Source organism: Eubalaena glacialis, chromosome 12 (genome assembly GCF_028564815.1).
Source record: "Eubalaena glacialis isolate mEubGla1 chromosome 12, mEubGla1.1.hap2.+ XY, whole genome shotgun sequence".
In the NCBI taxonomy this organism is placed as follows: Eukaryota; Metazoa; Chordata; class Mammalia; order Artiodactyla; family Balaenidae; genus Eubalaena; species Eubalaena glacialis.
This window is the reverse complement of record NC_083727.1, coordinates 72,712,588-72,725,570: the sequence shown is the minus strand read 5'-3', so window position 1 is coordinate 72,725,570 and position 12,983 is coordinate 72,712,588. Positions and strand designations below refer to the sequence as shown.

At 34.8% G+C, this 12,983-nt stretch overlaps 1 protein-coding gene across 2 annotated transcripts in view; it reads right to left on the bottom strand.

Moving 5' to 3' along the window:
* The window catches only part of CEP162 (centrosomal protein 162), a 94,234-nt gene that overhangs the window by 70,626 nt on the left and 10,625 nt on the right, over positions 1–12,983 (bottom strand). Inside the window, exons 3-7 of one of the 2 annotated variants that reach the window (XM_061206869.1) lie at positions 11,998–12,109; positions 9,467–9,613; positions 8,947–9,130; positions 6,682–6,749; positions 1,371–1,486 (exon numbers count right to left, since the gene is read on the bottom strand). In XM_061206869.1, coding sequence (XP_061062852.1) covers positions 1,371–1,486; positions 6,682–6,749; positions 8,947–9,130; positions 9,467–9,613; positions 11,998–12,109 — 627 coding nt within the window. Of the gene's footprint in view, positions 1–1,370; positions 1,487–6,681; positions 6,750–8,946; positions 9,131–9,466; positions 9,614–11,997; positions 12,110–12,983 lie in introns of those variants that run through there. The other variant, XM_061206870.1, reaches the window with a different exon arrangement.

Below are 12,983 nucleotides of genomic sequence, written 5' to 3'. Positions count from 1 at the left end.
TTTATAAGCCTCGTTTAAAGTATCTCAATGCCACCTGTTCATCCACCTTGCTCAGAAATTCTCCTATTTTTCAAACTCCAAGATAACGTGGCTAGTTCATGTAAGATTCCTGCTATTATAATATCATCATTTTCCCTATTGATCAAAATTAATGATCAAATATAAGTTGCACTCATCATTTCATCTACATTTTGAGACAAAATCTTCAAAAAAGGCAGGCCATCAAATGGCAAGATAGTTGAAATTTGTCAAAATTATAGGTTCCCTTAGAGTAAGTTTTCTAATTGTGTCACCTATATTCTCCACTTGGATAGGCACTGTATAGGATCCATCCATAAGAGCAGAGCTTTCATTCCTTCCTATTTTGACCCTTACTCAGACGGCTCTCTACTAGGCTTCCACATTTAGGTGGACACATTTTTATACAGGCTATACTTTCTTAATATACCAAACTATTGTGCCCTCTACTGACCTATTTATTTTTCCAGTAGAAATTACTGTAATACAAAGTATTGTAATTGCCATATTCCAAGTATGAATCCCATTAACTTTCTAAGCATAATTATCAGATCGCATTAACCTTCATGTATTTCTAAGGTCATATTCTTTTCTCCCACAAACTGAGTGACATAATGATACCAATGACAAAGTACTAGGTAAATTAAAAAATAAGAGTATTTCTTAATACCCAGAAAGTGATCCCTGCTTTTATTTAGAGTCTATGGTTTCATATATGTCCAAAACATCTAGTCCTAACACACAGGTGCAAAAGAGACTATCCAGATCAAAACCAATATAACAAACAGTAATTGTCCTACTGGTTACTATTAGGTAGCTTCAAGGATAAGTTCTGTCTGGCAGGAATATGGAGTAGTACCCTTAGCCAGTCTTGGTAGCCAATTCTTGGTAAGAACTGAGAAACAAGAGAAGTAGAGTACAACAACACTTAATGTGAATGGAATAATTTAGTTTACAATCTTAGCCCAGTAAGTTTCAGACAGTAATGTCACTATTAGCATAAATACTGAGGCAGCTATGTATTGCACTTCACAAGGACAAGACCTACCAAAGTATAGTTTAATATACCTGTTTAAAAATTAGATTTGAGATTTTAATGAAGTTTTCAATTTCTAAAGCTTAAGGAAACTTGCCAAAAGAAATCTTTCAGAAAATCATCAACTGCCATGTATTTCATTAAGATTTAAATTGACACCTGAATTAAGAAAACGTCTGAGTATTAAGAGACCTATAACTTTCCAACAATGAGCTAGACTATAAAGAACTCTGTATTTTGAGCTCTTTATACAGCAACAGTCAGCTAAGGTGATGAAAGAAGTTTCCAAACTGTCAAACATATAATTGATACATACCTGTTTAGGTACATTTATTTTTTCTGATTTGGAATTTTCTTTGGAATTAGTCTCTTCTTTAGGAGTCAAAGGTGCATCAATATCCTCCTCATCTTCAAAATCATCACTATAATTTTCTGGAGAAAATAGTTTTAAAAATACAAGGATCATACTGTCAAAAAAGTCAAATTCCACGAAAATATTACTGATTTCCAAAAGAAGTCTGCATAAGAATGATTTATTTAAATGTTAACATAAAGATACCTTGAAGAACATACTTTTTGGGCAAAGATTTAAAGAAAATTCAATTCGTAAGACTTGGGTTTTATTTTTGTACTTTCAAACAGTTATCAGTTTTACATTTTTAATATTTTGTATAATTAACCAACTGAAAATTTCTAGAGCTGTTCAAGAAATTTTATATCTTTAAAACAAACTTCAATTACTTGATTTTTTAAAGACAAAAATCTCAAAATTGTTTACTTATAAAAGGGAGCACTTTTGTGAAATCTTGACACTCTTAAACAAAAGGTTGGATTTTGCTTATTTTTTTTAAGTTGATTTTTTTTGTCTTTATAGGTATCTCTTCTGTAACCCTTAAGCAGTACTTATGAAAGGTCTATCTCTGACCCCTCCCTCAGGTAAATACTAGCCTTATATGACCTCCACTGTTTCTTAATCCTGGGCACTTCTCAGCTAAAGTCCCACATTATATCCCAATGGCTTTGTAGCAGAAGGGAAAGGTGTGTCCATGTTAATATGATGCCATCAGGCTACTTATGGCAAAGGTGGGCAGGGACTATCTGGCCAGGATCTCTTCATCAATTTTTAATTCGTTGTTTACAGCCCTTAAATCGAAGGACTGACTGAGATTTGTGGGCTATAGAACAGGAATGGCCTTTTCAGAGTGGAACTGATCATTCATAATCTTATTTGTATTTCAAAAGTCAGATCACATTCAGAGACAGGATGGCCTGATGGGAGAAAGACTGCACGAGGTACAAGAGAGTCTGCTTCTGGAATGGCCGTCCTTCAGTCTTCTCTTAGAAGAGAGGGGACAACTTGAATGTGATTAATAATGGAAGTCTGAAAATAATTAAGTTAAATAGAGATGCTTTCAGTGAGATCTACTTACAGAAACATCTCCATGTTAGTTCATAAGGAATACAATGGTGGAACAGCATGGGTATTGTGACTTAGGTAGATAAGCTAGGTGAGCTGGTTAACTACATCAATATCTACATTCTGAGGACGAGAAGCACACCTTTCCTTCTCTTCTATATGAGAAAGAACACTGCCTGGGATTTTCTAAATATCAGTAGACATAATTCAATTCACAAAACAGTTACTGAGAAATTACCTTGTATTAGACAAATTTTAGATGCTAGGACCAATATCAGATGATTAAGATCCTAATATTCTAGTGGGAATCACTGAATTTTAAGTACCTCAGTGATTAGTCTTTCTTAAGTAAAGATGATAAACAAGGAGAGAGGAGATAAGGGAGGGTATGACAATGAACTCAGACAACTACTTGGGATTTGGGAACTATCTGAAATCAATGGAGGGGGATGCAGCGTTTGTGTCACTGCAAAGAAGTAGTATAAGAAACAGTTTGGGTAGTGTGGCATAGTGCTTAGAGCATGACCAGGAGCCAGAAGACTTGGACTCAATTCCTGGTTCTACTGTTTTCAGCTGTAGAACCAAAAGCAGGTCACAAACCCTCTTTGCCTCATTTTTCCCATCTGTAAAGTAGGGATGATAATAGTATTTATTTCAGAGGGTTGCTGAGAAGATTAAGAGTTAAAGTGTTATATAATATATACTATATATTAGTGTTAGCCATTATGTTAGCAGTAGTAATTATCTTTGTTAGTATTATTATAGCTTGTGTTGCACTTAATCTGAATTGAAAGTTAATAAAGACAAATATTATTTCTGATTAAGAAAAGTGCTAATCTAATGTGCATTTTTCAAAACTACATTTTGTTAGTTGCACTTACTAACTGAATAGTCTGTAGGCAAACACTATTGTCCAACATATAAAAGACCAACCTCCTCCTCAGGAATTTGTCATGATTAAGCTAGGTTTGAAGCAAGAAGGAAATGCTACTGGTAGTCACAGAGAGAAATGAGACAGACACGACAAGAAATAACAGGAAGGAAAACAGCGTATCAGAGATTTCTGAAAGAAACACCAAGGGAAATTAAGTTTATATAAAAATGAAAGAATAAAACCCAATTGAAAAGGTGGTTCTCATATGAAAAATATCAGAGACAATAATATCCAGCTCTTTCATACTGTTTGGAAAACAATGAGAATATTAATTTTTATTGTTCTGACCTTTTGACAGGAAGATGTTACACATGTTATATGTTTCTATTATTATATTCCATACCCTTGTAACTTTGAAAATATTATTTGCATAAATAGAAAATAGGTAAACAATCCTCAATGTAAAAGATCTAAAAGATACATTTTAGAGACATTTTTCATTCTCTGTTGGGAAATTTGGCTGCGAATTTTAATTTAAGTATGATGGAATCTAGAGGACTTTCTCCTCTACCATCTTGGATATCAAGGACTTTGTAAATAATGAGTAAAATGGCCAAAATATATGAAACAATTGTTTTCAGACACTGGACAATCGACAGCACAAAAATATGATTCCCAAGAAAGATAACAAGTGAGCTGAGCCCTACGTTCACTAGAAGGTATGTACATCCTGGAGCGCTGAGCAGGGAGGGGGAGATCAGGACGGTCTCACTGTGTTAAGGATACAGAGATAAGAGTACAGAAAAGACAAGGTGATTAGAAGCTGCAGGGCAGTGATAAAGAGAGAAGGTACTGATGTAGAAATAGAGCACTAGAAATCTACATGGAGTAGATTTCTGAATCTTTCCTGGAGTCTTTCCTGAATACTGAGTCATGTATGTGCAGCTGGAACAGAGAATGACTGGGAAGCTGCAGGCTAGACAGACAATTCCCAGAGTTCACACAGGGTAAGGAGATTCTGAAGCTCTAACCAGCTTAAGTGGAAAAAAATCCTCATTGTTCAGTAGGGGCATTCAGTGGAAATCTCAGGAGGGCTGTGCATGAGTAGCAGGGTCAAACTCTGCTAGACTAAGTAAGGCTCTTCTTGACGTCTCCTAACAAAGCAGAAGAAAAGGCTTGAAAGGATCAAGCTATCTGCCAGAACAAAGCTCAATACTCCTTAAAAGAAGAAAACAAGATCCAGACACTCAACAATATAAAAAATCTATAATATATTCAACACTCAGTTAAAAAATTACTAGAATTACAAGGAGGAAAAAGTGACCACAACTAGGAGAAGAAGCAGCCAACAGAAAAAGACCCAGAAATGAACAAATAGTGGGATCAGCAGGATATGCTCAATGTTGGGGACTTGGAAACATACTAAAGAGATGAAAAAACAAATCCAAAAGAAACTTCTAGAGTAAAAGAAAAAAAGAATCATTCAATGAATTAACAAAACATTAAAGAAAAGAAGAAAAAAATCAGTGAACTTGAAGACACTGCAATAAAAACTGAAGCAGAGAAGAAAAAAAGGTTTAAAAAATGAAATAGTCTTAGTGACCTGTGTGACAAAATATAACTTTCTAACATACTTGTAATTAGGATCAGAAAGCAAGGGGTGGCAGAAATGATATTTGAATAATTAATGGCAAAAACATTTTTTGACTTTGATGGAAACTATAAATTCACAGATCAATTGATGCCGAACCAGCTCCAAACAGGATAAATACAACAAAAGCACACCAAGATCATCCTCATCAAATTGCCGCAAAACTGGCCTAAAGAGAAAAATTTGAAAACAGAGGGAAAAGAAGACAACATATATACAAAATCACAATAACAGGAATTACCACTGACTGCTCATGAGAAATAATGTCAGAGGACAATAGAATGAAATCATTAAAGTGCTCAAAGAAATAAAAACTACCTACAATTTTATATCAAGCAAAAGTGTTCTTCAAAAACAAAGGTAAAATATACTTTCAGATAAACAAAACCTCAGAGAAATTATTCCTAGTAGACCTGCACTGCAAGAAAAGTTAAGGAGGTTTTTCATGCTGAACAAAAATAATACTAGATAGAAACTCAAAGTAATACTAGATAGCAACTATTTGAAAGTTGCTAAGAGAAGAGGTCTTAGAAGTTCTCATCACAAGAAAAAATAATTTTTTGTAATTATGTAAGGTGACACATGTTAACTAGACTTATTATGGTGCTCATTTCACAATGTATAGATATTGAATCATTATGTTGTACACCTGAAATTAATATAATGTTATATATATCGATTATATCTTAATTTTAAAATAAACTTTTAAAATTCATTTCAAAATAAAAAGTTAAAAAAAAAAGAAACTCAAATCTATGCAAAGAAATACAAGTCATTGGGAATGGTAAATACATGGATAAATATAAATTTTTACATATGTATGAATTTTTTTTACCTTCCTTAAAAATTTTTTAAAATGATAACAGATTGTTAAAAGCAATAATAATAATGATAATAATAATAATACTGCTGCATTGTGGGGTTTTTAAGATATGCAGAAGAAAAATGTATGCCAAAAATAGCAAAAAGGTTGGGGGGAGTTTACTGTTAAGATTCATGTAATGTGGTATAATGTTATTTGAAAGTAGACTCTAATAAGATAAAGATGCATATTGTGAATCACAGGGCAACTACAAAAAAAATACAGCAAAGAAGTACAACTAACAAGCCAAAAGAAGGGTTAAGATGGAATGGTATAAATACTCAATCCAATAAAATGTAGCACAAAAGCAATAACCAAAAAAAGATGGGAAGATTAAAAAAACAAATGGCAAAACAGTAAATAACCATACCAATTAATATATTTTTGCAAAGGGTAGAAACTTCAATTAAAAGTCTGAGATTGTCAGATTGGATATAAAAGCAACACTCAGCTATATGCTACCAAAAGAAAGCCATTTAAAATAAACACAGACACACTAAAAGTCAAAAGATGGAAAAAGACACACCTCCCTCACCATGCTTTGGAGGTATTTGTCCTGACTGCACACATTCCCCTGGTCCTAGCACAAAAGTACTTTTTCTGTCTTCCAAACGGGTCCACTACCCACTCCAAACAAACGAAGCAGTCCTGCACTTACAACAATTTCTTAGTAGCTCCAACTGTGCTGTAGGCAACTCACTCTACCTGTTCAAGCTCTTTCCAAGATAATATGATTTTCCTTTTATTCTTCTCTTATCAATGTCTTTATTAAAAGCTATATTATCTTTTCAAATACTGTAAATTTTAGAACCAATGAAATTACCTGCCAGTTCTTCATGTTTTGATTCATCCTCATGTTTATCTTCAGTCAGTTCCACATTAGCTTGATTACTGGAAAAATATTTACTTAGTTTAGTACTACATGTTAATAATACATTACCATGCAATATTTTGTGTATTTTTTTTTTTTTTTTTTTTTTGCGAGGGCTTTCTCTAGTTGTGGCAAGTGGGGGCCACTCTTCATCACGGTGCGCGGGCCTCTCACTATCGCGGCCTCTCTTGTTGCGGAGCACAGGCTCCAGATGCGCAGGCTCAGTAGTTGTGGCTCACGGGCCTAGTTGCTCTGCAGCATGTGGGATCTTCCCAGACCAGGGCTCGAACCCGTGTCCCCTGCATTGGCAGGCAGATTCTCAACCACTGCGCCACCAGGGAAGCCCTTGTGTATATTTTTTAAAAACCTCTAACATTACATATTTCTTCTCAAGTACTTTTGTTCTAGCAAAAGCTAAAAATTGGGAAGCTATGAGGGAAATGTTTTGAAAATAAAGGATCTAAGACTAATTGTAGCTGCCAAAGTAATACAAAGGGGAAAAAATGCCATTTTCTTAATTTTATACACAAATATACACAACTTTATACATAAATATGTGCATTTACATGTCTCAGGGCCCAGCCAGCCTTTCTACGCTAAAGATTAGGAACTGACCACAAGCTGTAAAAATCAGTGAAGTCTATGTGGAGACCAGAAAAAAACTGCCAGAATCAGCATTTACATGCTAATAAGCAATTTCATCCTGAAATGGAAGCTGAAAGAGAGCCTTGAACCAGTAAATACTCAGCAAGGTGACAAGAGAGCTACGTTTAATTATATCGGATATATTAGTTCATATACTGCCTTCCTTCAAACCAAAGAATCAGTTCTACCTTTTTCAGTCCCCCAACCATGTCTTTAGTGAGATTATTAGCAGATCCAAGAAACTATAAACTCTAATAACAGTAGCAGAAAATACCACTGCATACTCAATACGCTACTGCACTCTGACTAGGTTGTTCTTGCGTAGAAATATCAGTAGTTAAGAATATCATTAAGAACAACGAAATGTTAAGAAATATTGCAAAGGGGCAAAAACTTGTGGCCAGCAAACCTGTGTATGTTTAAGCTGTGTCACTGTTAGGACAGGCAACCACCATGGGCCCTGAGGGTCCCTAGGTGTTCTTGCTGGGTATGCCAAGAACGCAAGGCACAGACCCTCCTTCCTAGGTCATTTCTCAGGGTTGTGTGCAGTGAGCAACTTTGAGAGACGAGGCAATGTTTCTGCCCCCAAAGCAGGCTTGTTTCCGCTTACTCTAAAGCAAAGATTCCCCAAGCTCAGTGACCCTCTCCTGTAAGGCAACCCATTGCACTGGCAAACAGCCATCATGGACCCCGTGAACCTTGTGGGGCGTGGGAAACTAAGGCAAATAAACATGACCCTCAGGTCCTGCTTTTGTGATGAGAAATAAAGTCCTTTTGTTTCTGACCCAGGAATCTTGTGTCTATTGTCAGCATTCATAAAACTGGCAGGCTGACTTGTTCAGTTCGTAAGGGTCACTGCTTTGTCCACTGTCTAAGAAAATAAGCATCTTGAGGAGACCAGGCACTCTAATGACCAGAGGCTATGAGTCTCCTGACCCTTAATTTAAATATAGTTTGGTGTTCTTAAAATCTTAAAATTGTAATCTGGCTTCCATTTATGATTTAAAAAATTAAATGGAAAACTGAAACTGAGGAAATTAAAGATATCAGGTTTCACAGAAGTCTTGAGAATGCCAAAGGTCTACGGCACTTACAAGGCACCCGTTCAGTCAACTAGTAGAATTTCCAGGATAAATGAGGTCTCCTAATAATCATTAGGGTCAACCATACACAAAGGTAGGACACAAACTCTCTTACTGACTCTCTTATTGACCTTATCTCTGGAAAATCACTTAACAAATTACCTTCCTAGTTAGGTCTATTTGGCAATGTGCTATTCATTTCAAAAGTACCTCATGCATGAAATTTCAGATCTCTAGAGGCTCTCAAATACACATCAACATTTTCCAGCCCATATATGTACATATATATATGTATATATAAATCATATTCTACACACACACACGTTACCCCTGACCGAAATAATGAAGAGAAAACAGAATTAAAAATAAGATTTAAATTTTGCCTGTTATATATGTTTACCCCTTCAATTCCATGCATCTACCAGCCTTTCAAAAATACAGAAAGACACAAAAATCACTCAATGATTAGTTTATATTGTATTTACATTACCTATGTAAAGCTTTAAAATGTGTGGAGTCATTAGAATCCAATTCTTTATTTAATCTTGAGTAATCAATGGAAGATGTGAAGCCTTTCTCAAGCCTGGCAAAAAATTGCTCTTTTTCCTCTTGCTCTTCTAATGTGTCCAATCCCAATCCAAGAACGCTATGATTGAGCTCAGGAACTACTATCTCTAAATGGAAAGCACAAATATATTTCATTAACACATAGAATTTTGAAAAAATTAATTTTAATGATGCATTTATTGACATTACATAGTTAAGACTTCAAAAAATTTGAAACGTACTTCACTTAATCTCTTACTCAAATATAGCTTTATATTCATTATAATATGTAAGGCTATGAAGCTTCTCCAGAGGTATAATTCTAAACCTTCTAGGAAGATATTAAATCTGTCTACACGCTTCAGTAAAGGAGGCTCCAAGATAGTTATGAGTTAACTTTTCTAAAAATCCTGATTATAAGCATAGTAATTAACCTGTCAACTCACATCCATCACAATTCTTACCATTGGCCTCTAAGCTGTTAACACTTAAGATAGAGGTTCCACTGCTCTTAAGAAATTGAATCCTTTCAGCAGATTCCTCTTCTGTTTCCATAATAGGCTGAGGAGTCTTCTTTGTTTTCAAATAGCTTACATTTGTTCCAAGTAGTCCTGGGATGGGATTTAATATAGTTGGATATTTATGTTAAGAGAATTGTTTGTTTTGACTACTATGCCAACACAGTAGTACTGTTATACTAGCTTAGACTAGTTATACTGTTATATTAGTTATACTAGTAGACAGTAGCTATGAAACAAATCTGGTCTATGAAATAAAAATCCATCAGACCAAAAATTCACAAAACAAAAATTACAATTCTATTTGATTGCAGTGCATCTTATTAAGTGGAATATTTCAAAAACTTGCATAATGAGACGAGATTTTTTAAAAATTATTTTGATGCACAAGTACTTAATACAGTATACCACGCCACTTGGGGAAGTAATCCCAGGGCAGGAGTCAATGGTCAGACCATGCTCGTCTTCATAGGCTGGGGGTAGGGTTTTGCTCTTCATTCTAAAAGCACTAGAAAACACTGGAAAAGTTATACAATATCAAAATTTCTTTACCCTAGCAGTATATATTTGTTGTAAAAAACTGATATATGGAAAAAAGTAACTATATAATACAAATAATAAGATTAGAAAAATACCACTTTTACTTAGAAGGAAGCCTTATTGAGAAGTTACAAATTGTGACTTCAATTTCCTACTTAGCATCCTATTGGAAAGGCTTTAGAATCAAATTATTTTATGGCTCTGTGTGAATAATGGTTTTAACTGATCCAATAATAACTTCCACACAGCTGGAGAAAATCAGGAGATACATCTATAGGCACTTCAAATGAAAACGTACACGCCAAGGTCAGGGTGCCGTCGGGGCATCTGTCCAGGGTCTCAGCCCAGCTCTGAAGATGGACTCAGGGATGTGACCCACACTAACCAACCTCATGAGAGACTAATACAACTGAAACCAAGATCCAATTCAGTTATTTATAATGAAGAGTATAACCAGTAGGAGAATTAGACGGTTTCACTAACTAGGCAGAACATTTTGTCCTTACGGCAACTGAAAGAGAAAGCAGAATTATAAGGTTGAAGTAGCTCAATGTTGATGTTTAATGGCGTCTATGTAAGATTGGGAATGCACTCCTCTCAAAAGGGGTGTTCAATTCTCCCTTAGAAGCTTCTACACTCTTGATGGCAGGAATCATATTTTGTCTTTGCATACTAGTGCCAAGTACTCAGAACATAACATGAACTCAATAAATGTTTGTGACTGAACCAGGGACCAGGTTATACCCTTGGGCAGAGAAACCTTCTCCCCCTATGTGTAAATGGACACTGTCAAAGTCTCCTTCCTAAGTATCCTCTGCATCCTTTACTAATCAAATCCACTCTGATTGATACATTCTTTTAAAAAAATTTAGTATCTTTAGTCAGGTTACATTCAAGTGTTGGTCTAGGACCTATTCTTTCCCTTTCGGGTGAGTTTGCATACTCCATCTCTGATTCATTACTTTCTAGAAAAAGATTTTAATGCTAAATAAGTCACAAATCATTGTCAATTATTTCAATAGCACTTAATCATATAATATCTTTTTCAAGCATCAATAGGGGGAAAGATTCTAAAAAAGAATTCTTCACATGCAAACTTTAGCACTGTGCATGGTTTATGGATTTATGAAAACACACTGAACTTTTCAATAAGGCAATTCCTTACTGTAAAGTGTTAAGAAGAACAGAGAAGTGACTATCAAATTCACAGTAACATTTATTTATTAAACACATTTATTATTTACTGCTGAGGGTCAAGGAGCACAAGGAAAAAGAAGAGATATAGAAATCCTATCAGTTCATAAAATGGTGCTTAGTGATACACAAATAGTGTGAACATAGGTACTTAATAGAGGTAATCTGAGGATCCTTGCGAATACAGCAGTATCATATATAGTAGCTATACTGAAGAAAACACCCAGAGAGTAATTTTCTATTTGTAAAGATGTGAGTAGGAACAGTTCCAAAAAAGATATACGCATGTGCTAGACAGGATCAATAATGAGTTATTTACCATTAAGGTAATAAAATTATTAACAGAGAGCAATACCAAAATCTATAGATTTGTTAAAATCTTCCCAATGCAGTGACATTAATACATAGTCAGAATATTTTATTAAATCACTTTAAATCAATTTACCATTAAACATGATAATATATAAATACACCTAATATTATTCACCATCTTAAATTGAGTAATGATAAATTATTTCAATGTAAAATAATCTGATAATGCAGAAACATAGATTCACTATTATATAAGAAATATATCATAAAGTTAAGTAATATGAACATCAAGTCAAACTTCAAAAATTCACACTATTAGTATTATTTTCCTTATATATTTATTAAAAGCATGGTAAGAAAATCCAGAATTAAAAGTCTTGACTGCCCCCCTGTGGTCAAATAATTTGAAATTAAAAATCAGCAATATTTACCACCATCTTCAAATTCATCTTCAGTTATCCACCATGGCATTGTATCATTCTTCTTCACTTCTTTAGGTTGTCTTGGTGTTTTATTTGAATTTTCAAAAGAATCATCTGAAAGCTAAATCAGATGTAAGCTAGTGAATTTTAAATTCAAGAATCCCAGATTTATCACTGAAAATGTTTCTTCGTTCTCTGATATTTCAGTTATCACCTAAACATTCTCAGCAATTATGTATCAATTCATATATTTCTAGACTTATGGGGTCAAAATAACTTAAACATCAAGAATACATCTCTGAATATCGATTTCATACCCAGAATTAAACAAGCAGATGAACCAAGGAGAAAAACATCAACAATAATAACAAAGAAATAAAAAACTTGATAAAGAAACCTAATCAGGAAGGAATACAAGGATATAATCCTTTTTTAGACATTATCTCGGATCTAAGAATAAATAATGATTGAGCAAAATCACCTAGCATCACTCTAGAAGAACACAAAATTCTAAGACCAGGAAGAACTGAGTGTGAGGTGTTTACCAGAGAAATTCCCATTTGTCACAATGATTAATAAACTTTAATAAACTTTTATTTGTCCTTTTCTACTCTTCAGGTTCAAAATCTTACTACAATCCTAAACCCCTACTCTAACCCCGATCTAGCCCCCTCTCAGCCAATAACTTGGGCTCTCTCTTCACAGAGAAAATAAAAACCTTAGGTCAAAAACCACCCTCCTTCTCCTTCCCCTCATTCCACCACTAAACTCACCCGTTAAGACACTGCTTTCCTCTCTCAGAAGAGCAATTCTTTCCTCCACCCCCAGAGGAACCCACAGAGGGGCCACCTGCCGCCTCATCAAGTTCTCGTTTGCTGGGTTATCCTAATGCATCTCTGCACCGCACTCCCTCCTCAATCTCCTTGCCCTCCTTCCCTCAGGTTATAAACTTGCCCGTCACTGCATCCCCACGGCCTAGCACAGCACCTGGCATA